General features: G+C 38.3%; 1 protein-coding gene across 9 annotated transcripts in view; it reads right to left on the minus strand.

Moving 5' to 3' along the window:
- The window catches only part of ect2 (epithelial cell transforming 2), a 38,670-nt gene extending 15,970 nt beyond the window's left edge, over window positions 1-22,700 (minus strand). For 2 of the 9 annotated variants that reach the window (XM_082524392.1, XM_082524388.1), the window contains exons 1-18: window positions 22,357-22,700; window positions 21,611-21,752; window positions 19,812-19,891; window positions 15,906-15,998; window positions 13,233-13,415; window positions 12,442-12,531; window positions 12,088-12,195; window positions 10,308-10,381; window positions 8,638-8,768; window positions 8,230-8,345; window positions 7,297-7,359; window positions 4,767-4,989; window positions 4,421-4,582; window positions 3,220-3,344; window positions 2,220-2,339; window positions 2,073-2,141; window positions 1,763-1,873; window positions 149-245 (exon numbers count right to left, since the gene is read on the minus strand). In XM_082524392.1, coding sequence (XP_082380518.1) covers window positions 149-245; window positions 1,763-1,873; window positions 2,073-2,141; window positions 2,220-2,339; window positions 3,220-3,344; window positions 4,421-4,582; window positions 4,767-4,989; window positions 7,297-7,359; window positions 8,230-8,345; window positions 8,638-8,768; window positions 10,308-10,381; window positions 12,088-12,195; window positions 12,442-12,531; window positions 13,233-13,415; window positions 15,906-15,998; window positions 19,812-19,891; window positions 21,611-21,743 — 1,978 coding nt within the window. In that variant the 5' untranslated portion in view covers window positions 21,744-21,752; window positions 22,357-22,700. Of the gene's footprint in view, window positions 1-148; window positions 246-1,762; window positions 1,874-2,072; window positions 2,142-2,219; window positions 2,340-3,219; window positions 3,345-4,420; window positions 4,583-4,766; window positions 4,990-7,296; window positions 7,360-8,229; window positions 8,346-8,637; window positions 8,769-10,307; window positions 10,382-12,087; window positions 12,196-12,441; window positions 12,532-13,232; window positions 13,416-15,905; window positions 15,999-19,811; window positions 19,892-21,610; window positions 21,769-22,356 lie in introns of all 9 variants that reach the window. The other 7 variants (XM_082524395.1, XM_082524393.1, XM_082524396.1 and 4 more) reach the window with 5 other exon arrangements.
- Window positions 22,701-25,796: the final 3,096 nt, after the last annotated feature.

Genomic DNA, 25,796 nt, shown 5'->3' on the forward strand with positions numbered 1-25,796 from the left:
AGAAGTTACAAAAGGGAATCAACAGGACATAAAGAAAAATGGTGGCAGATGTAGACGGGGAAAGAAAAAAAAAAAAAAAGACAAGGAGAGTTGCTGCAAAAAGTTCATCTAAACTATTTTGACAAAGGGTTATATATGTATGCGTTACCATTAAGAAGAAGGGCCACGCTAGGCAGTCTCTGTACTGGTCTTATGAGCAGCTCCACCAGTGTCTGCCTGCCACATTCTGGCTTGGCCTGGTTAATCTGTATAATGGAAGCAAATAAAATTGAAGCTTGATTTAGACTTCTGCTGGTTATTTAAATCCTAATTTACGTGATAACTGGAAAATTTATTCTTAAAAAGTTAATAAAATAAAAGAATAAATAAATAAATAACCAAAACATAAAAAACAAGGACATGTCCACATCACAACACATGTAATAAATGCTATGTCTGTTTTATCTGTTGCTTATATGTTTACATGCACTGGAGAAAGCCAGTTTAGGCCTGGCTCAAGAAGCAGGTTGATCATTCAGAAGGTTGGTGGTTCAATCCCCAGCTCCTCTTGTCTGTAGTCAAGCTTGTTGGAGTATCTCTGGGCATGAGACTGAACCCCAAGCTGCCCCTGATGCAGCCATTGGAGTGTATATGTGTTAAGTTAAAAGAGCTTAGGCACATAAAAAAAAAGTGTATCAATGTGTATGTGAATGGGTGACTGAAGCTTGTAATAAAAGCATTTTGAGTACTTGAGTAGAAAAATGCTATGCAAGTACTAAACAATTTAATAGTTAGGTAATCTGAGGTGGTGTTTATGTTTTATTAATCTGTGAGCCTTCTTCTGAGAATCTGATTTTCTAAGCCAGCGAAAAGTCTTATATGCATAAGACTGAGGCGTGATTAAAAAATTCTGGAAACAGGCCAGTAAAATTAGGGTGTTTAAGGTCATCTTGTCATCATGTTCAGACAGCATCCAGTGTGCCAGCTTTTGTTATGTTGTTCCCTGGAAGCTCAGTTCTTACCACTTGCACTGTTTGCGCAAGTTCGAGGTCTGCAGTGAAACTGCAACGCAGACAGCCAACATCAGCTTCTGTTTTGAATTCATGAGATGAAATATTGCTGGTGATGAGAGTCTGGTCTCCCGCTACAACCACTGTAATTTTCAGTTGAAGAGTCCAGTTTATAAGCCTGAGGGTAGCACATTAAGTGAAGAGCGACACTGGGAGTATGGTCACATTATCTCTTTTTTTTCCCCCTCTCAGCATTCGTTGTGCACTGTGAACTTGTCCCCTTGGGTCAGACTGTCAACAAGAGATTCTACTATAATGTGCAAAATCTACTGGGATGTGACAGTGAACATTCAGAGGAAATAATCTAAACTGAAGGTGTGCGCCATGTTGAGTGCACAATGAAAGCAAAAGTCTTTTATGCATACCAACACAATCTTCACCTCACCACCTGACCCACTCACCAGATTCGGCAAGTTGCAGGGAGGGAGTTGCCTGCCAAATTCTCAAAATTAAAACTCAAGTTGAAGGATCGTACTTTTGATAAAAATTGAAGAGTCAGTGTCAGTCATAGATGGACAGGTGCAAGGGGACATAATGTGACTTCCTCTGAAAGATTTAGTATTTGCAGTGGTAAACAGTCAAAAGGCTGTGGATACAAACATCTGTCACATTTTAATCAAGTTGGGGTTTTTTCATGTATCAGATTTTTTTTTTTGCTCATGTCATGAAATCCACTAGACAGGCAAAAAAAACACAAACATAAAAGGTCATACCTTGAGGAATGCATGAAACCGTGGTTTTTGTTTCTCACACCGAACAATGGTCTCTTTGCTCATTTCAAAGAAGTTGACAAAGGGGGGGTAGGCCTTCACCAGCTCTTTAGACTATAAGGAAGGGGAAAAAAGGAAGAGTCACACAGAAGAATAAAGTTTACGTGAGAATCCAAAATACTAGTCTCATTAAGTAATTTGACACACCATGACGCCGATATTATTTCTCTCTGACTTTGACCAGCCTTGACCACCAAGCATGTGTGAACTTTTATAGCATGTATACATCATGTATAAACACGTAGAAACTCACGTATTTCAGAATGATGTTTCCAACACTTCTGTTTTCTGACCAGTCTGTGAGGAGCTCCTCAAGATCATTCTGATCAACAGACCAGAAGGTTAACAACAAAACTTTTCTCCGATTTTTGCATAAGACAAACGTTTGGGGATACATTACCTTTATTCTGGTATGAACTTCATAGATGTCTGGGATGCTGCCAAATATTGTCTTAATCTCCTCTTGAGCCAGGATAGGTCCACCCACCTGTCCCTCTTTTTCCAATGGATGCTTGAAAAGCTAAAGATTAAAGTAAATATGGGAAATACTTTATTATACACCATGAAGAACCAAGAATGATTCACATGTCAAAAGATCAAAGACCAACATTTTAGATGAAATGACAATCCAGAGCAACGTACCCAGAGATGGGGATATTTTCTGGATATTATTTTTCAATTGTCTTCTAATCATACATGAAGAAAATGGCTTGAAGCTTTAGTATTTTCAAGCTTTTATGCCATCATGTTGTGTCCAAGTTAATTCATGTAAATGTGAACATCACTTGTGAGAAAAAACAGAAAAGGTATAATACATTTTATCTTTATCTGTTTTTCCCATCTCCAATCAACTGTGCCATTGTTGTTTCAGGTTGAAAAATGAAATCCAATTATCTATAAATACTAAAGAAAAAGAAACATGACCCAACAATGAAACATGCCATAATAAACAGCACTACATCTTTTTTAGGCATGCATGAAATTCTGAATCTCTGGATAATGGAGTCAGTTTCTGCTGTTTTTCTTTGATAAAGATAAAAAAAATAAAAAAAAAATCACAGTGGAGGAGCCACAGAAGCAACCTGAAGGTAAGCAACATCAAAATGGAGGAAATCCAAAGAAGATAAAGAAAAGAAGCAAAAAAAAGAGTAAAAGATTCTCAAGCGGAGACAGAGAGAGAAATGGTCAGGCAGGTCATTTTCTCCCTCACTGGTCAGCTGTCTGACTCTCTGCTGGGACCAACTGATAAGACAGGCCAAGTTGCAGCTTGCAAATACACACATACAAACCTTTAATGATTATAGTTTAGCCTCAAACTGTCGCCAGGGACAACACACAGGTTGACCTGAGGGGGAAATATTAGAACTGTGCACACCATGTGAACACAGACACACACTTACCTGTAGGATTGTGCTTAAAATGTCTACATAGTTGCTTTCAGTTTGGTAGAGCTCCTTGGAGACCTGCCACCTGGCTGACTGCTTGGAGAGAACCGGAGTTGAACTCTTAGAAGGCTTCGAACTCTCTGGAGGAACAAAGAAGCCAGGCAGGAAGACATAAGGTTATAATGGTGCACTGAAGTACAGGCAGAGAGTGCCAGGTGTCCATTCACTATCATAGCTTGTTAACAACTATAACTGACTGAAAACAAAATTATTATTATAAATATTTTTTATGTACTGCAATTCTGTTGTGCGGGTTAATGGCACAATGTATGTAATGGAATGAAAAGTATGTAAATGCAAAAACACAGTTTATAGGTTTTTAATAGGTTTTGGTTTATTCATGTTGGTACACAGAGTTAATAAATATATTTATTTGACTTTAAAGAATTATTTCCTTTGACATGGCCTGGCTGACCTCATTGGTCTTTACAAGCCAGTGCTCTCAACGTTAGAGAACATGCCGTTTGCCAAATCGAGAGTCAGACGTTCACACAAAACGTGTCTTACATTGCTCTGTGCTGACTGTGAAGACGACCTCCTTGAGAAATTTCTTGGCATTTTTCCTAAAACTGAGATATCAGAAGCTGAACGTCCCAGAGCTAAGCGGTTATGTTTATGTCTGCCAATGGCTTTTTTCCCCCCCCATCTGACATCTGTTACATGTTCTGCTTTTATCTTATCCCCCCAAACACTTTAAGCCAAATTAAAGTATTAAACTATGCTCTTTAGATGAAGGTACTGCATTGAGTGGAAGTAAGGCTAGTATTTTCTAATATTTGGTGACTAGTCAGTTGCAGTGCTTAAGATTTTCATTTTGTATACAATGATACTTGTAATCTCTTCATTATGGGTTTTTAATAGTTAAGCCATGCACAGTTACACTATCCACTGAGCTATCCAGAAATTAAACCTTGGCTTGTTTGAGGGTGACAAACTGGTGACTGGTGACTACTTCACATTTGTACTCCTTTACACTCAGCTGGCCTGGGAGTGATTGAGAATATAACTAAAAAAATCAGAAACAATTTGGTTGTGTTACAGATAAAAACCAACTACATTACCGTAAAAGCAGTTTGTCATCCATCAAACAATAACTTTGTAATAGCTCTTAATTAATGCCAACCACTATCCCCACTGTCCTGCTCAAAATCCAAACCTCCATAAGTTCCCTGGTGCTGCTCTTCTTCTGGTTGTTGACAAGCATTTGTAGTCAGATGGGACCTTTTTCTCCTCTCCTCCCTGTCTGTCCTACTCCTTTCCCTGGTTTTCCTTCTTCCTATCCTAGTCTTGGCCACAAAACTTTCTCCTACTCTGTCTTCTGGAAATAAGAAGAGTTGTGTACAGTTTTCATCTGAAGAAAGAAAAACTCAACTAAAGCACAACTACGGTGGGAAAAACAAACGCTGCCTGCAGGGATCCATTAATATTTAGCAAAATGTATATATGACATAATTGCTTAAGAGTTGCATAAAAGAGACTGTCATCCATTCTCCCATCAATACCTGCCAAAGCCTTGCATGTCTCTGGAGTATTAGAGATGTCCAGCAGTGAACCAATAGACAACGAGTGCTCTGCTGACGGTCTTTTGCGCGGAGGGAAGGGAGAGATCTCTGTTTCTTTGGTGAGCTGAGCCAATGTGTCCTTCAGACGTCGACGCTTACGGTTACTGTTTGGGGTGGTGAGGGAAAGGAGGGACACTGCTTTCTTCATAGCTGGGCTGTCATTCTGAAGTGCAGAGAGGAAAAAGAAAGCTCATGGTAAACACAAAGCAACCTATGTAAAAACTAAAGAATGAAAAGGTCATGAACATTTCTTGCAAATTATGAAATGAATGAGAAGTACAAAAAGGCCAGTATGGATCATCTACACTTAATCTTATCCCTCATTTCTATGTTGCATGTGGAAAGGTACACTGAGATTTTACAGTTCGTCATGGACACTTTCTGGAAGTTGTCACAGTTTTTTGACACAACAGTCGCTTCCTCGATATTGTGAGGAAGTCCAAGATGAAGCACTGATTGTCATGTAGGGCAGCCATGGTTTTTAAATGTTCAAATAATTATTTGTTTGTTTGTTTTACAGCTTCAGCTAGTTTTGTGATAATACTGTGTAATCTGGATCCAGCATAAAGCTTGAGAGTGATAGGAAACTCCATAATGAAGTGAAAGGGGTAAGAATTAATATGGCAAGACTTAACCCTTGTATGGTGTTCGGGTCTGTGAGACCCGTTTTCAGTTTTTCTCAAAAGAAAAATTAAACAATTAATTATTTTTTCAAACTGAAATTCATTGGCTTTGGCTTATTTTCTGTGAAGAACATAAATCCAAACTAATTTTCAATGACCTCATACTGTACCTCCCCCCACGCATTTACATTACATACAAGGTGTTCGGGTCCACTGGACCCAGGTCTAATAAAGGTGTTGAAAGTGTAGGTCCTGTGTTCCCACACTCTGTCTTCCTCCTTTCTGGTGCTGCTGATAGTGTTTTCTTCCCCTCCTGCTCCCGCGCAAAGTTGCAACATTGTTGTCTGCTCTTACATTCCCACACATTTTACCCTCTTTCTTGAGGGATCCAAATTTTATTTTCTCATTCCCTGTCCCTCCTGCTAATTAGGGGCATAATACTATAAATAAGACTTTGCCAGTGTGGTTCTTTATCACAACTGATCAAGATGGCAAAAGATTATCTGCTGCGAGGGCCATCCAATTGATTTTGGAAGAGAGAGGGGCTTTGGATGATGATGTTGACAAAGAGGTTTCAGAATATTTCACATTTCTGAAAATTCAGAGTCTGACAGTGACTTTGAAGAAGAGGATGAGGTTGAGCACCATTTAGTAACAAAACGAAGACGAGTACCCCATCTGCAGCCAGCTCCAGGACCAGAACAAGCCCACCAGACAGCAAGTGAAGGAATATGGATGTCAGTAACTGGTGAAATTGGATGGTCTTCTTGCCCAAGAAATGCAGAGCTGTTACTGTGATAAGCCAGGGCCAACACGGCTGACAGTTACTCATGTGCAGGACATCAAGTCTTCATTTGAGCTTTTCATCCCAGATTCCATCCAGAAAATTATTCTGGATTGCAGTAATCTAGAAGGAAGGTGTGTTTTTGGAAAGAAGGAAGGAGATGGACCAAATTCATCTAAGAACCCCAAAGGCCTACTTTGGGGTTCTTATCCTTGCAGGAGTTTTCAGGTCCAAAGGGGAATCGACAGAATCCCTGTGGGATGCAGAAACCAGCACGAACCTTTCCGTGCATCAATGTCTCTGGAAAACTTCCACAAAATTTCCAGGATTATCCGTTTTGATAACCGAGACGACAGACCAGCTCGACGGCAGAGAGACAAGCTAGCTGCCATCAGGACAGTGTGGGATAAGTGTGTGCACCACCTCCCCCTGTTTTACAACCCTGGGCCTAATGTCACCATTGATGAGCAGCTGATCCCATTTAGTTGTGAAACATGTTGCTTCACGTGTAAATGTGTTGTGTCTTTCCACTCACTCCACTTGATTATAACTGATTTATTTTTATAACATTTTATAAAAAAAAAAAAAAAAAACGAGAAGCACATTAATTCATAAATATGATCTAACAAAGGTAAAGAGAAAAAATTAACCATGTTTGCTGTTCATATGGTTTGTAATTGGGATGAAGTGAACATCTGTTGAGTAATTTAACATAAAATTGTTTGATAGTGTTAATTTCAAAAGCCAAAACTCTAGCGGGTCCACCAGACCCATGAACACTGGCTGAGTAACAAAAATATGAACACCACACAAGCAAGCTAAAACCATCAAACTAACAAAAATTAAGTATTTAAACAGGAACAGGGACAATGTAAACAAATAAAAGAGCTTAGAATTAAAAAACAAATAGGAGAACTGTTTCTAAATACTGGCTGTATGCTGTACTTGCACATCTAGAAAAAAAAAATCCTCCATTTACCGTTTGTTGTCTTACATAAATATTGTGTACATAATTTTTGCTTTTATAGATACGCAAATAATAATTTAATAATCATGTACTCACCTTCTCATAGAGGTACATGGATTCTCCAGCTCGAGCATCCATCTGAATACTTCCCCAGAACCACTGCGAGAAGAAACAGCAGTTTTTATTGACCCGAGTTAGGACAAAGACAGAAAAAGATTAACAATACTTAATATCGTACCCTTTCCTTTGAAACCAATAAAACTGACAAAGTAAAGAAAATGATACCACTATATTGACTGTGTAGTTAACAATACAGGCAAACCAAGTTATGTAGGTGATTTAACCTTTTCATCCACTGGAAGAGGAACTCTATTTTTCACCCCCTCTCTGACAGCATCGGAAGGAAAAGGGGGGAAGCAGAGACAGTATTGACTGAGATTTAACCTTAACAGAATCCTGATCAGATAATTACTCTGTTTCAGAGCATTCATTATTTTGCTCTGGTGTCCCTGTCCTCCTGCAACATAACCCTAGTGGACACTAATTATTCAGCCATGTCTGGACAGTCTTAGCCACTACCAATCAAACTTGTTTTTGTCTTGAAGTTGCACAGAAACATTACTGTGTGTATGAGATGCTATTCTGAACTTTTAATAGCTTGTTGGGTGATGTTAAGCAGCTTTAGTAGTTGATCTCAAGAATAACAACAAAACATGGCAGCAAACAGAGAAAAAAAAACTTAAATGTGCAGTTTAGAGCAAATTGAAGGCAGAGTTTAATGACATATAAGGCTGACCAATGAGAAGTAGTAATAATAATAGAGTAATGACTACCTGTTACCTTGAGTAATAGCTTCTTCTGGGTCAGAACATCAGTACGTTAAAAAGCATCAAAGCTAGTGTGATCCCATCAGTAGATAGTTTCTAGTCTATAATGTGTGTCATTCCATGATAATGTCAATAATTATCCAAGGCTATTTTAAGTAAAAATCAATGCCAAAGACTAGAAAATAAACATATAAAGGCCTACCTCTTGTTTGACCACAAATAGGTTCTTGGAGGGAGAAAATGGTAGCTCCTTTACCAGGTTTTCCTCCACAACCATGTGCGTACATCTTTCATTTCCAACCTCAAGGTACGTGCCACCTTTCATGAAGAAAAACCAGGAGATTATATAAATAAAATGCACACAACACTAAATCCTTATCACAGATTCATTCTGGAACATAAGACAATAACCTCTAAATTACAGTCAGGGTCAGAAAGACTCAGTCATATGGAGCCAGTCTGGGATTACAGACAAGAAACTGTAGAAAAACTGCACAAGTTCTCCACACGGCTTTAAACAAAAAACCTTCCTGTAGTAGAGGGTGCTCAAACTGATTTTAAATGTCTTTAGTGTACTTTGTATGAAGCTTTCATAAAATGTGGCACTGACCGTGTTTAAGAGTCCTCTCTTCCATGTTGGCCTTCTCTTCCTCAGAAAACCCCAAAAAACTGAGAACGCAGTCCTGAAACGGGGGCACTTTGAACTCAGTTCGAAACTCCTCGTCACCTGCGTGGAAATTTCTTCACAAAAAATAAAATTAATAATGACTTTACTGCACTGAACAGTATGTGCAGTAAGTAACAGTAGTGTGCGATGCAATTAAACATAAAATAATTATCTAATGGCTCCTTAACTAACACTGATATGCAAAGTATATAATAGGTGACATGAATCATGCATAGCAATAAGTAAACAAGACAGTTTTACAATTATCCCCTCTGGGCACATAGCAAAGTAATAAACATCCGCTTGATGCCCTGACATGGCTTATTATCAGCCAATTTGAACTCTTGTCAGCACTGCCATCATGAAGACAGTGGTGGAACATGCTTGAAACAATTCAGAAACAACAAAGCTTGTTAGCTTGCACTGGTTTTATACCATTTCAGGATGGGAAAAATCACATTTAGATTTTTCTTTATGGTGGGGGAGGGATACATATACAGTGGTCCCTTGCTATAACGCGGTTCACCTTTCGCGGCTTCACTGATTTATTTTTGTGCAATTATGCATGATTTTTTTTTGTAACAGCACATTGTGTTCTGCGTCCCGATTGGCTGTAGACCATTGTCAATCAATCTCATCCCTGCCGTGTCTCCTGTAAAGTACAGAATGTGTTCAGCTTGTCAAATTTACATAAAGATCTTGGCCAGGTCTCCCTTGAAAAAGAGGTTTTTAATCTCAATGGGATTTTCCTGGTTAAATAAAGGTTAATAAATAAAAAAAGATTCGATCACTAGCAGTGTGACTCTGAAGTGCTATATGTGCTGTATGTTTGCAAGTTTTCTAACCAACCAAAGAAGATGCTAACCATCGCACAAAAAGTTGGACTTCTGGACATGCTAAAGGAAGGTAGAAGTTACCATATTTTTCAGACTATAAGGCACACCGGATTATAAGGCGCATTAAGCGAAACAAAACAGTCAGAAAAGTCAAACTTTACTTAACTCATTCTTCTTGCTTCCGCTACTTCCATACCATTGATTCACAAGGTTTTTAACTTTGTTTAAACAAGAGAGAAAAGTGTGAAAATGTTTGTGCCTGTCTGAGAAAAGTATATAAAGTGTGTAGTCAGGGGTTTTACAGCCTTCAAACATCTATAATGATCGTAAAAAATAAAGCTGGCTACTTCGCGGATCTCACCTATCACGGGTCATTTTTAGAACGGAACTCCCACGAGAAACGCGAGACCACTGTACATGTTTTTTAGTTCACAGGCTTTTGTAGTTTAATTAAATACCATGTTACTTTCTTAAATTCCTCCTGTTTACTTGATAAGCATTGTGAGCTGCCAATTAGAGTGAATCTTCAGAGCAGGAGGATGATGATTATTTTAGCCAGCTGCAGGGTTTGAGTCCCAGCTCTAGGGCGAGATTCTCTTCGGGGAAGCAGCTACTAGAATTGGTGACGATCACCACAATAGCAACCTGGCTAGCAGGCCAGCTGATCGTTGAAAGCCCAGAGAGGATGGGCTGGCACTAGCTGGTTACCTGCTTTACCAAAGTACTGCATGTGTTGGAAGCACATGTCCTTTACATGGTATTCAACATTCAACTTACACATCATCTCTTCTTTCCCAGGCCTTAAGAATCCATGATGGAGTGAGGATGGGTGTCCCCATGCACACTGCCAGCTAAGGACAAAACACAGCAGAGGAGAACACAAATGGGTAATTGGTGAATAAGAAATGAGGCAGAAATGACAGAAATAACAAAAAGAAGGACATGACATTCATCTAGGCACAATTTTGCAACTAAAAGACCGTCAAATAGCTCTGCTGTCACTGATAACAGCATAACTACCTCTCCCATCTGTTTTCATTACTCCTGATCGCCCTGTCACTCAGAACCACAATACAAAACGCGACAGGTACAAACATTTTCTACTTCAGGCACAATATAAAAAAAGTGTCTGGGGTTGAAACAATTCAGTTTTTTTTCTTTAAGTTAGCGTCACACTTTCAAATGGAAAACAGCCTTGACTGCCTCTCACAACAAGTTCACTGCATTTTGTCTTTTCTGCTAGAACAAAATGTACCCTTCACAGTACTTTGAGAAAGAAAAGCACAAAACAATGAAAAAATTAACTGAAAAGAGGAAATAACAGTGAAGGAAGAGAAAAGGAAGAAATGGATTAATAAGAAAATAATTGTGAGGATGACTAAAAGCAGAACAGCATCAAGCATCTGTTCATCCGAGCGGAAAAACGACAAGAATGACAAGTGTCAACCTATTCATCCGCCCACCCATCGATCTCTATTTATCCCCACGGAGGGCACAAAACAGAGAAAACTGCTGTTTAACTGCAATTAAATTACAACTTTCTGACAGACCCAGACATTAGGATTCAAGCTAGGTTGCAGGGGGGCATCACATCAGTCCTGCTCATTCTATTTATTCAAGCAGAGAGCAGTGTTTCACAGTCAAAAGAAGTGGTGTACAATGAAAAAGCCAGGAGGAAGAAATAAGTCACTCAAGTCTCTCTCTATATATATATATATATATATATATATATATATATATATATATATATATATATATATATATATGCTTCAATTATTTTGGTATCTTGACTTCAGTTTGACATATAGCTCTGTTTTCAGTTGCAAAAAGGGGAGATTTTGTTCCCCATGTTTAGGGTAACATAATTATTCTATTTTTATTTTTTTAATCCTTCTAGTTAATGCATCAAAACAATGACAATTTAGCAGAAAGTATAATAAGTTTGTTAGCTTTGCAAAAGCTGTAAATAATGTTCCTGTCTTCTAAACATGTATTCTAATGGAGTCAAGAACATGTGCGTAGGCTCCATCATTTCCATGCAAGCCTTGATGCGTTATTTTGAGCACCAGGGCAATGAGTCGCCAGCTCCCCAGTTTAAGGCTACTTAATGCAAATCAGGGGCATCCAGCAGAATGTGACGCCTCCGGTTACTCACAATAACCACTGAAGCTAGACACTGCAGAACTAAACTGAAGATCGATTCAGAAACTTCATGCCTTATTTCTGAGTTGTTTTTTATTTTGTAAGAAAATGATTCACTGTGTTTTCTTTGGTTTCAGAGTAGGGAAAAATTTGCCAGTTATCTCTCTTGATAGTATTTGGTGGTGGTTCACCTATCAAGTCTCCAAAAGCTAGAAAGTGAAGTGTTCCTTTGCAGAAAAAAGGCCCCTTTGGAAGTGCTGTCTCTTAACAGGTTTAAAAAAAAAAAAAAAAAAGCAACAAAGAGTATATAATAGGTTAAGAAGTTTGTCAATTAATGCTCATCCCTTCAACACACTGCAATTAATATTGGATGCACAGAGAGTAAAAAGACAGGAGGGGAAAAGTATATACAAACCCTGTATTTCTCTCCATGAGTGGAGTATGCAACAAGATGAGTGACCTTTGTGCTAAAGTCTTTCCGTATGGTCCCACCCATGTGATGAACCAGATTCACCAAGTTTTTCTACAAAAACAAAGAAAAACCACAAGGTCAACACAAAAATTAATATCAAGGTGGGAAAGGCCAGAAGTTCTTTAATCTAATTTACACCGTATCAGATGATAGCAGAAACTACTTTGGCCTCACACACCACGTGTAAAGTGTTGGATAGAAATTTAACTTTTCTACTTAAAGAGGTTTTTGTTTTTTTGTCTGTTTATTAGCAGAACTACAAACAGATAGTGCCATGTATATGCTTCATGAACTCACCATTTCCTCTTTGTTCCTGAATCCAGTGAAACACAGAGACAGGTTTAACATGGTGGTGGAGTAGAGAGGTCGACATGAAAACTGGAGAGGCTACGATAAAGAAACAGTAAAATTAAAGAGTGGAATTAATAACAAATTCGAATTTTAAGTTTTCCTTTAACAATATTTAAACATTATCTACAACACAAATTGTGCCAGAGCATGCAGGATGCAATGGTTAAGTAAAAGTGACTACTAATTTCAGATAGCAGCCTGTTGTAACTGCACAATAGCTTAACATCATTTCCCTTGTCATCAGGTACACCTCGTTCATGCTCTGAATTGTAGTCATGCATGTGTGCGCTGTCTTCAACTGACAAATGCACTCCGTCTTGTTGATAGCAGCCACAGTCGGGGCATATCGTTCGACAACAGTATCCTGTGTGAAGTCTGTCAGACAGACGGCACAGCAGGGAGGAGCTGCTCCTGTTCATCATCCTGTTCTGAGTCACAATCCAATTTCTGCATCCTGCTTTTTTAAATCAAGTTCCATTTCAGGGCCATCTCCGTTGGATCCCCCCCACACAACAAACAGACAACATATTTCCCCGAGCGAGGATTTCAGAGTGAAGACGTAAATATCTGCTGAATTCCAGAAGCCATGTTTTAGATGAAGCTGAGGAGATGCTGTTCTAGAGAAAATGAAGTGAACTGTTTCTTGATTGCATAATATTGTCAGCAAATCTACACGGACACTTTTTATGCCCCACAACCTTTGCATAAAATCAATCTGTTGTCAATCAAAGACTCACTTCATCCTTCGCAGCACAGTGCAGCACAACAGGAGGCCCAACAATGCGGTGTTCATGTTTGTAGAGGTAGTTGTATTCAGGAGAATCAAATTGTGTGAGAACAAACACCGTCTCAAACTCAGTGTTCTCTCCATCCCCAAACTCCTGGACGCTATCTGTCGTTATGAATGGGGTGTTGATGTCCTGAATAGGAAGAACAACAAAATGAAGTTACAGATCAGTGTGTGGCAGACTGGTGAAGTCTAATGTGTAATTCAGAAGCACAAAAACACTACATATAGGCTTGTTAGTGTTTAGGTCTGTTAGTGAGGTTTAATAATTTTAGTCCAAGTTAGCTGATCCAATGAACTGAAAAAAATAACTTTTTGTTTCTTCAATAACAAGAAATTTTGGTCTTTACAGCTAATCTTAGAAGAAATATCGGCACAACTGTAACACCAACCCTAGCCCTTACTGATATATGTTAACAGGTTGCTATGACTCTAAAATAATCAACTGGTCAATAGAAACACTCAGAGAATACAAAGTGTTTCTGGGAAATCTTGGATCCTGCCATTTATTTAGCAGCAGTAAAAAAAATTGCTCTGCTTAGACTCAATAAACACAACAAGTCTTATTAACTCCCATTCAATGGCACATTTACATGATCTTGTAGAGGTGAGGCTCTATAAAACATATGAGACATACATCAGTTAGCCATACCATCAAATGCAAGCCGAAAGGTACAAAACCTCCAAAAATGTGTGCATTTTTGTTTTTTGGGGTTCGTTTGCTTGTTTTTGCCCCATCGACACTGGAGGAGAGAGCGAATTGTAATTGCAAGTTAACAGTTTGGCTTACTCATACATATTTACTCCATTGTTAAACCTGCCTGTTACAAACAAAAACAAAAAATCCAGTTGATGAAAAAAATACTAAAGTCATACTTTCTTTCAAATGTTACTATCTATCTATATCTATCTATATACACATTAGGGGCGCAACGATACACAAAATTCACGGTTCGGTACTTTGGTGTCACGGTTCAATATTTTTTTCGTTACAAAAAAATGTTCATGCCTTTTTAATTTGTCATTTATTATAAATATATTATTATAAATATATATTTTAACTCAAAAGTACAGTTTTTAAATTTAATGTTGCTGAAACAACAAAGTAATAAAAAAAATTTAAAAAAAAATCTATCTGATCGAGGAATCACTCATCTTTGGAAAAGAGAGTTTATTACAGAGAAATGGCTCTTTCCAAAATAAAAGCTATACTATCCGCTTCTTCTGGGCTATATTCTCAGCAGCATATTAAACATATCAGGTCCCCATGAGGAGACTCATGTGCTAACGGCTGTCTAAATGACTCGGGTAAAGTTTGTAGCATGCGTGCTTGTTGTTTTTGTCGGCTTCCACTTGTCTTTGCACTAGGATGATGTCGGTGTAAATGTGCAGTCATATTCGTTGTGTTCCCACTAGTGCTGTCAGCGTTAATCTGAAATGACATTAACGCCACAACACGGCAAATCTCCGTTAACGAGCTACCGCGGATCGCCCCGTGCGTGGGGCTGGACGGCCAACACGTTAACGAGCTAACTGCGCTAACGCACCAATTCCCACCCATGTAATTGAGAATTGCATGGCACATCCGACATACTGTTTTACTTTAGTCCATGACGCGCTTACCTTCAGGGTCATACTTCACATGAAAACCAAAATAGTTCCAAACGCCACATCTGAATGAGGGTGGGGGAGGTTCAATTTGCCATGTTGCAAGGAGAGCTTAACTTCTGTCTCCCGAGCTTACCCTGCGCTCAGTGAATCTGCGTTCGACTACTCCGCCTAGGCTGCACTGTCGAGGGCAGATCCACTGAGCGCTCAACACAGACAGCATCGTCAGAAGGAAAGTTGATCAAATAAATTAAAAACATACATATGCATACCGAACCGAAAGCACTGTACCGAACGGTTCAATATCGATACGAGTATCGTTGCACCCCTAATATATATATAAATAAAAAAAATTTGTGCAAGTTACACACTTTCAGAAAGTTGAGTAGAGTACTGTTGATGAGAAAAGAAAATGAGTTTCCCTGAGCTTTAAGACTTCCCAGGTTAATGTAACTGCAGCCTGTCCTGACTCAAGCTCCATAAAGACACAAGGCTGCAATCTATTCATTTCATTGAGAAAGAAAGCAAACTTGCATGTTTCTGAACTTTTCAAACCATGTCTTTAACAGAAGATGACACTCAAAACTCACAGCTTCTTGGGTACATTACTATTAATGCCCCTGCAGGGCATGGTCCACTTATTTTTCTGTGTGCAAACAGATTTTCATAGCACCATTTGCAACTCTAGCGTCTCCATTAACAGCAGGAAATTAACCATTTTCAAATGCCATTGAGGTAAATTGAAAGTATTTGAAATGACTTCATATTATCTCTCAGCCAAGAAGCCGGAATTTGCATTTGAGTGCAAATCTCTATTCCAGTTGCTGATCCAGATCTCAACAATTACATCCCTTATTTTTAAATATTCACCCCACAAATCAATTCCACATCAGTGAGTTAGACATGCACCATGATTGAATGAGTACCCAGTGTGAATTAAGACTCATGCAGAACTTCCCCAAGTTCCCATCAAAGTGTCAGACAGTCACACAGATACGCAGACACTGTACTATACCATATTGACTATAGATTTTATCATCATTTTCTCCTCGGCACCCGCCTCGCCTTTTCTTATCTTTACCACAGGTACCTCCATTACTCTGATGGCCTGTAAAAATCAACCAGTAGGAAGTGGATGTCAAACACTGGCATTTAGATGAAGAGCATTTTTTTAAAAAAAAACAAACAAAAAAAACATGAGAAGGACAGAAGGTTGAGACAGAAGACAAATGCATACAAATTAACCCCACATGAGGAAAAACAGAGAGCAAGGCTGGGTTTATGGAAGCAGCAAGGAGCAAGTGAGGAAAAGACAGGGCGGAGTCTGTGTCCTTGCAAAGACAGTGGCTTCAAACAAATATCAGGCTCCAGAGGGGGTAGGCAGGGTGGAAGAAGAAACTTCAGTTAAAAATTAATATAAAGTTCAAAGCCCTATGGGAGGAGGAGAGAGGAGGAGGACAGAAACAGTAAAGACATTGTGGTGGTGGGGGCCTTGTTCTGTGGGATGACTGAGCAATGGCGGCGGGCGGTCAGGCAGGCAATCGGGAGTGCTCTGATGGAGCTGTTGGCAGATGTCTTTGGATGTGGCTGCGCTACAGGATTGGCAGGGAGAAATAGATGATTTAAGAAAGGAGCCTTCAAAAGTGACAGGGCTCAGGAGACCAGGGAAGGAAGTCATTCTAGCAGCACTTAGTCTACAGCCACGCCTCCAAATCACCTTCATATGGTGCTACTCAAAGACTCTGCTATTTCAACTATGCAGCTTACTGAAGCAGACACAAACATGCCCTAGACACATAAATATTCCTATATTCACATTACGGGGTACAGCGTTTTGTTTATTCAACATATTTTTGTTTTGTTAAAAGGAATTTAAATACGACTCCAGGCTTTGCTTGGTTCGGCACACATGAAAAAAATACAGAATATTTAAATCCAACATGGACTAACTGGTCACAAATTATTATTATTTTTTTTTTAAATGAGTGCACACCCAGAGTTGTATATGAAAATGAATGGGTAAGCCAGGTATGTACTTGGAGCTTAAATAAACAGTACTGAGGGTCATGAAGGCAACTCTTTGTATCCAGCTAGATAACCATGGCAACTTATGAAAACATAACCTTGTCTAACTGGATTATGTTCACAGTTACCGTTTGAAATCAACTTGCAGCAATACATTTTCAGTAATTTTTTTTTAAAGTGTGCTCCAAGTGTAACAAAGATTCTTTCCTGAGGAAACAGCTTACAATTTAAACAAAGATCAGATTTCCATGGCAGAAGCTTAAGACATAACATGTAAATAACATTTTTTTAGTAGTAAAGTGAAACCGAGTGTTAAAAACAATAAAACCGTCCACTGCGCCTACACTCCATGTTTTTCGTGTTTTTGACTTCACCAGCACCCCACGCCCCTCCAAACATATATCCTTTGTAAAGAAATCCACTGTTGCCCCCTTTCCTGTAGTCAGACTTTTTAACTAATTATTCTACAACTGCATAGTGTCATCAGGCAACACGCTGCTGGTTTTATGGAGGACAGCACGCAAGCAACTCTGCATAGGTCACATACACAGAATCCACAAAGAAAAGCCAACTATGATGAACTTGTATCAGAGTACACGCCTCTGGTAATGCGTTTAAAACCAATTAAAACCTATTCCTCAACTGCCTCTTTATCATTAATGATTCATTGCTTGCAAAAATGTCCTAAAATGAATCATGTTTTGTTTTTTTTTAAACAAATGCAACAGTCAGTTAATATGACATTTAGCAATTGAGCATTCTATTGATTATTCCATTGATTAATTAGATAAAAAAAATACCTTTGTCTAATTAGTAACAATAATAAACATTCAAAAGAGAAAATACACAGGGTTTTGTTTTTTTTTGTTTTTTAAATTAACTGGCTATTGGTTTCCATTTTAACACTTGCAAGGTTTTTAAGTTTACCTGTGTACAAAATCAGCTTTTTAGAGCTGAGGGGTAAAAACGTAAACCCTTTAATTACATTTATGAGCCACATTGAATTTTGTTTTTAAAGAAAACATTTTCTTAAATGCAAAAATATATAACCTCTAAGACAGTCCAAGGTCAAAGTAAAATAAAATAAGACATACAAGCAACCTAAACTAAAGGTTAAAAAATGATTTTTTATTTTTTTTTAATTACCTTTACTCTTTCTTCTTAATAGATTTGGCTAGTGTTGATGTGAGTTTGTGTCTATAAGCCTTTAAAGGAGAATGTGATGGTTGCAGTGACTAAAACTGAGCATATCAGCATTTTGACATTTGCCCTGTGCTTTGATGCAAACTTTTGTTCTGCTGGAAACAAGACATTAAACTGACGTTCAATATAACGATATATATCGGATGACGAAACTACTCATTTTACGCTATCGTTTGTTTCGTGGTGTCGCAAAATAAACTGTTTATGGCAATATTTTTTCATCCTTTTGATGGTCACTGTAGTGGCTATATTTATTTCTTCTTTTTCCCTTTCTCTTATATTTAATATAACCACACTACTGACGGACAAGCGCCTGTTTTATGCGTTGTGGTTAGCAACAACGACGGTAACACCATCGCGTGTCCGCTTGTTTATGTTCCACATAAACCTTTCACAATAAAGCTCAAGATCCTGTTGAGACTTTTCAAAATAAACTGAATCACGTGAAAGAGCAGATTATTTACGGATGAGAATTAAAAAAGAGCTGTCAGGTGCTAAAAAATAAACCTTAGACTCAAACGTTAGAGCAGGCTTTTCCCCGCAGCACGCTGTGTAATAAATGCTCACAAAGAAAACGGCGGCCGTTACAACTTATGTCTAAAAATGTATCGTTTCATGCATCGGTTAAAACACTCGACTCCAGGTACACTACGCGCAGCTGGAAACACTTCCCTCAAGTCGAGCTGCCCGAGATTCACATAATTTACAGAAAATGTTACATATTTGTGATTTATATCGTTATCTGAAAAATGTTATAAAATCCTTGAAATAAATATGATCTAGTTCACCCACCTTTAGACTCTCCCCTTTTTGTTCTGCTTACAGGTATTTCTGCCATGTAAAATTGCATGGCTGCTGTCAGCCTTCAGCAAGCTGCCTAATTTAACTACAAACGGCAATGGATTGGAGTATTTACAAAGTTCACGTTTCTTTATGTTAGAGTTTATTAAACAGTTGGTTTAATGAAGGATTTCACAGTAATTAATAGGGATGACAAAAAACAAGCGCTATCATTTGGGCACTAGAAAAACTCCACCGGAGTTACCGCCTAACAGCTTTGCTTCTTTGCTCTTCGCTGTGTGTATACAGACCCTGGTTCCACATTAAATTATGACAACATTATGGACAAGGCTGCTTAATAAATCGTTTCAGCCCAAATAACAATATTACGCTAGTTTTAAAATAGAAGACAAAAGACAACAAGTCATTCATTAATAGATAAAAGTGGTCAGAACACCCTCAGCTACAGTTACACAGTACTGTAATGTATATTTACACAGTAAATATGCAGTATATGAACCAGTTAATGACATGCCATGTTTCTTGATTTGTGCATAATTACATAGAATAAATCTAATTAAACAGACGCGTATAGTCTGGTGCCACAATTATTTGCATTTTCAAGACATCTATAGGACCCATCCATCATGTTCCAATTTGTGCTGTACCAGAAGACTTTCTAATCTAAGAAATCTGATATTTGGATAAATTACAAGGCCATTCTGCCAAACATTTCAGCTAACACCACACATTGACAAAAGTCTAGTGGATTCAGTGTATTGGCCTGTGACCTACTTTTTTTGTTTGTTTTTTAAAAAACACAGAACAGTGATGTTGACCAGCTCAGATCATGGAGGTCTGCAACCTTAATAGATGCACAGTGGAAGTGTAAGGTTGAGAGAAAACGATGTACCTGCAGTGCTTTGGCCAGCTCTCTATTTCTGCCTGCTTCTCCCACCAGAACAACCCGTGTCTCCACTTTTGGCAGCATATCTGACAGAGATGAACAGAATAGAGCCAGAGTGAGCAACAGGAAAATGGAAAGGAGAATCAAGAACAACTGAACACACACACACATACACACAAAGCAGAATGTGGAACCATGTGATAGCGACTGATCAAGGCAGCAGGTTGTCTCTGGGGAGAAGAAAAGTTGTTGTTTTTGTCTTCCGTTCTCATTTTGAGTGACAGTCAAACAAGCCTAAAATGAACTCAGTTGCAGCTTATTATCAGTGTCTGATCCAAACCCTGACAGTTACCTGTACCCAACCTCCAGCCATATAAAAATAAATAAATAAATAAAAATCAACCAGGAAATCATTAATTATTATTATTTGCAAGTTTTCATTATTGCAGCTTTTCAAAAAAAGTCATATTTAACAGTCAAATGAATCCCTTTAGGAAAATTCAGGAGTCAGTAGGTAACTTTGGAGGAAGAACAACCGGTTCTATTAAAACCAATACACTGGCTGGTGGATTGCTCACTGCAATCACCAGCATCAATATGGTGCCTAAGCCATTTATACTTGTGACTGGGGTACTTAAGTCACTACAGTTTCTCCTAAATTTCATGTGGTACTGGAAAGAAAAAAAACTAAACAAAACATTGGAATAGAAATATTCTCCATTAGTGCCCAGATCTGCTTCTGTATCTAGAAATCTCTAGGCTCCCACACTGACATATCATAGTCACGCCTCAAGCATGTCCTTAGTATGCATACTGTTTGTGCCAAGTTAAAGAAACTGGGTGATATGCCAAACACCAGAAGTAATGGAGCCACTTTCGGTGTTTGCTTTGATGTGAAAGGCTGACAGTGGTGAGTAAATTGTAATAAACGGAAAAATGTGAACAGATGAGCCACAAAAAATAAAATGAACTAAATAAATAAAAAAACATAAGCACTTGCTCTCCTGAGGTAATGTTGAGGTTCCCTGGCAAATGTACTGAGTGGGCCAGGCCAAGTTTCGCTTATTTTCGCATAACCGTCGGGTATGGTTTGGCACACGGATGCCTTATAAAGACAATCAAAAACAGATGTTGCTTTAGTGAGTAGTTTAGAGGAAAGATTTTCTGATTTCTTGAAAACTGTCTTTCCTCAAATTTTCAAAAACAGAAACAAAGATGTGAGGATAGGACAGGAGGATAGGAGGTTTAAGACTTAACAGAACTACCCTGTGTACACAGTAATAGTTTCACACAGTACCTGAGGCATAACACAACAGCTAAGGAGGTGTTCATTTAACATTAGTTATTTTAAACTGTGACTCTTGTAAATTAATTTTGAGTACTTAAAAGTAATTTTAATATTTTGCCCATGCATTTGTCATCAAGTAGGCTAAACTAAAGAGCAAAAAAACAAACCCAACCTTTGACAGGATCAAAGTCCAGGTAATGGGAAAATCTTACCTACTCCATGGGAACTAAACAGTACAATTTTTTTTTCAGTGATGTTGTATTTAAATGGTTACACTAGCTGAAACTAAAGTGACAACTGAGTGAAGTGAATGCATCAATAAATCCAAGATTAAGTCTCTAGGACTAGTGACTTTTGCCTTTGTTTTTCTACAGCATAATGTTAACTATAAGATTTCTTTGTTGTAACCAAAGACTTGATTTGGAGAAAAAACTGAAGATCACTTAGCTGCATTTTGACTTTGAGAGTCTGTTTTAGAAATTTAGGCAAGGAAGAAAAAAAGAAAGTATGCACTGACCTTCCCCATCTTCACATCCCATGCCCAGAAATACATGATCCTTGGTGGTTTCAGCAATCCTGGAATCATAGACCGAAGAATCCACCAACAGACTCCGAGCTGTCCCTAAAGTCAATATGCTGCTGTCAGCCATGGCAGGAACCTAAGGAGGCACCAAACTTTCAGAAGTTACAGGGTAGAACAGAGGCACAGAGAGACAACACAACGAGGCAGAAAGGCTAGAGAAAAGAGGTATACCAACTAGGAAAGTAAGAAGAAAGATGTCAACTGAAGAAAGTGGCACAACTTGTCACGATTTCAGACACTAGAAGTGCTTGTTAAGTTCAACTCTAGGCAATGCAACATATTTGGACAAAACTGGCATAAAAGCTGTTAACAGTGAAACTTCTTCTTTATAAAAGTTGTAAGCAATTAAGGAAATATTATTAAAAACAGAATCCAATGTTAGTGTTTATTGCAAGAGGACAAAAAGTATCGTGACAACAATCCCTTTCAAACCCACACCGTTAAACACATATTTTATAAAGAAGCTTCATTTTTCTAGCTCTTGCGTTTAAATCTAAATTTAAACCCATGAGCTAGAAAAATAGCATAGTTCAAATTACTGCAGAATAAGCCTAACAACTCAAAGGAAGATGATATCCAAAAAAGGGCTAGCTCAATTAACGTTAGCTATTTACGCTACTAACGTTTAATATTTAACATGGCGCCTCTCAAAAAGTACAGTAATAAAAATGCAGACTTACCGACTGTTTTGATGCCTTCTAAAAAAAAAAAAACTAGCTAATGAATCTCAACTGGCCGCTGAATCAGTAATATTTAACAAGCTTTCTAGCTGACCTAGCTAGCCACCAAGCTAGTAAGTCAACAACACAATTAAGAACTCGTCACAATTCCTCTTCGGTTCAAAACGCTCTTTAAAACAGCTGTAACATCGCTCCGTAAAATCACAGGTCTAGTATCAATGCATGTTGGTCTTTATAAATGACAATAGTCCAAAATGACTACTTCAGTTTGTTGACAGCTAACTACTCGACACTATTGCAGAGACGGTGTCAGTGTGCTGCTCCAGCTCAATTCAAAAAGCAAGGCAAACAACAGGACAGCGCGCTGATTGGGTAAGAGTGACAGGAAGCTGAACGCTTCCGTCCAGCGAGGCCCCTGATTGGTCCGCTCATTCAAATAACGATGCGCACAACAGCAGTATGCAGACAGTCTGCACTCTGCATACACCCAGTGATGTTACATTCAGGTTCCATGGGAAACTGAATCGCTTACAAAAAAGAAGGTTCAAAGTCTCTTTCTCTCTCGCTCTCTCTCCACATAGGTTGTGTTGGTTTTTAATTTAAGAAATAAACCTGAACCGTTGCTTCCAAAATATTTTTTTTTTAAATTCTCTGCAGATCCTGATTATTTATTCCAGCATTTTTTTAAAAAAATATTCCAAAGCAGTACATGGGACATGCGATAGGCCTACTGCTGACCTACAAATATTAGTTAAACAGTTTAAACATAACCCACTAATAATGACAACAAATTTTAATGTGAAATGCATTAATTTCATGTGTTCATGCATACCTACACAGCTGTTGGTTTCCTGTGCAGTCCTGAAAATGCTTTTGTTGTTGTTGCTGTTTTGTTTTGGGGATTTTTGCTATTTTATTCTTAACATAGCAGAATGATCTAAAACAACACACCCTGTTGCATTTATGCTGGTGACTATAACCCTATATCAAAATCCAGCTCTGTAATAAAATATGTGTGAAATGTTTGTAATTCTCCTTTCACACTTTTGCTTGCTCTCCATTATGAGAGAGAGAAAAAGAAAAGCAATGCAAAAGTGTTCACACTGACAGTGAACTCTTCCCAGGAAAATACTAACCCCTATGCCTTAGCTCCTTAGGTTAGGCTCATACATATGCACACACAAATACACAAATCCATCCTCATAAGTGCACAGTCCAACATATTTATTTTATGCTTTATACATAAGTATCATATGCAGCATGTCACACTTTTTAAGCTATTATTATTTTAATAGTTAACTTGTTTTCATAATTATTCCAAGGTAATCCAAAGAACTCTCCTCTGGGACTGCCTTGGATGTGGGTTTGTGGGGTTTATATAGCCATACTCAAAATAGTGTGGATATTTGGTTAATCTTTGTGGGTCTCGACAACAGTACACAGACCACCGACAACCTGAAGGAACTATCTGGGTAATCTGACACTACTTCCTCTGGTTATAAAAGATACAAAAGAGCCATTAGCTAAGCAGAAAAAAGCAAAACTCATAGCAGTAATGATTCAGGAAACGCTTATAGGACCATTAGACAGGAAAGTGGATCATTCCATTGATAGAAATGATGTGGTTGTTGTGTTAGCACTTTCAAGTGTTCCCAGTGGCCTTTAAAAATATGATGGGGTTTTTTAGGATAAAAAAATAAAATAAAATAATTAGTAAATCCTCAAGAAAGTAGCTTTGTGTGCTACATGGTTCCAAATCTGCAACCCCATCCACTCTCATCTGATGACTCGGGACAACAGCAAATATTTTGGGGCTTAGGTACAGCCAGCGCATATCTTGACTAACGAGTATACAAGTATAATTCATTGTCCACAGTTTAATGTTGATGAAAGTAAAGTTGAAGAAAACTGATGAAAAGCTAAATCATTGTCATGATAAATGATGGTTTTGAAATTGCATATTGGCCGGTCTTCTTCCTTTGCTCTACACACAGACTATTTGCCTGCGGGCACTCAAAGCCTGAAAATGTAATTTGTCAGTTATACTCAGACAGCAAACAGACCACAAATGGAAATGAAGAAAGGCTTTGGTTACAAAAATCGTGTCTCTTGTCTATGGATATAGTATCTGCATATGTATATGCAGACATACATGGTACCCAAAGAATGTTATATATCCCTTTCATTTTTCATTGAAGGGGACAACGCTCATTTCTCAGCAGAAAAATAACTTATTTATCTTTTGCCGGTGGCCTTCTTTTAAAAAACCTCCAATGAAATTAAATTGTTAACCTTTACATCCACATTGTTTTAAAACATATTGGGAGCAAAATATGCATTAACTGTCATTTGTGAGGATTTCCACTTTGGAATGAAATTATGCCGACTGCACTCCCAAATATACAGATCCAGACAGTCAAGGTTTTCTACATAATAAACTAGGGACAAGCCTGTAGAACCCTATAGAACTAATATTGAGCTAATATTATATCCACACATACTAAAGGGTGCAAAGATACAGAGTTACATCCAAATCCTTTAACATATGAAATGAACATTTTTATCAAAATCAAAATCTAATTGATGAGTTAGATTTTCAGGGATTTCTTCAACGTGAGGAGAGGAACTCTAACCTGAACCACTACTGATTCATTATTGATAAGAGCACACTCACTAACAGCAAAAGACTTTGCAAATTAGCTTTGCTTTGCTTGGGTTTCCAGCCACAATATACTACTTAGCTGTTTTAGCATAACATTGGATTTGTTCCAGTGACTTATAACCACAATACGATTCCTCTTAAAAAGTAGCAATAACTAACATGAATGAACTGTGTTTGAACTATGCACCACATCTTTCTTTCCCTTGGAAAACAAATTTAAATACATTTATTTTATATTTTTCCCAATGAAATGTTCAGACTCCTTCTCTCTCTCTCACACACACACACACACACACACACACACACACACACGCACACACGCACACACACACACACACACATCAGTGGCCCTTTGGCTAGCAGCACTTGGTCTGGAAGACAGTGAAGACAGTGACTTCCAGCAATTCCTTTGTTTTTCTTCCACTGCTTTGACTTTTGTGAGAGCCTTAGTATGCTTTTCGCATTCCTGAGCTGTCGAACCACTCCTGCAGTCATCTAACTGATACACACACATTCGGTCTCTGTCTTTCTGTATTTAGCCCTCAGGAGGTTCACGCCACAGAACAAAGCTTTGTCAGGACCTTATCTTCTTCTATGCAGCTTTGTCTTCCTCAAACCTTTAAAGTTCAAGCTCAGTCCCCTCTCTTTAGTGCTCTGTCACCCACAACCTAAGTACTTCATTATGAACACACACCTACATATTCAGACAGACAGGTTGTTTTCAGTGTTTCTGAAACCGCTGCTCTCCTGTGGGGGAAAAAAAATCTGTGGGTGGCAG

Source organism: Aulonocara stuartgranti, assembly GCF_965226115.1.
Source record: "Aulonocara stuartgranti genome assembly, chromosome: 23".
NCBI classification, from domain to species: domain Eukaryota; kingdom Metazoa; phylum Chordata; class Actinopteri; order Cichliformes; family Cichlidae; genus Aulonocara; species Aulonocara stuartgranti.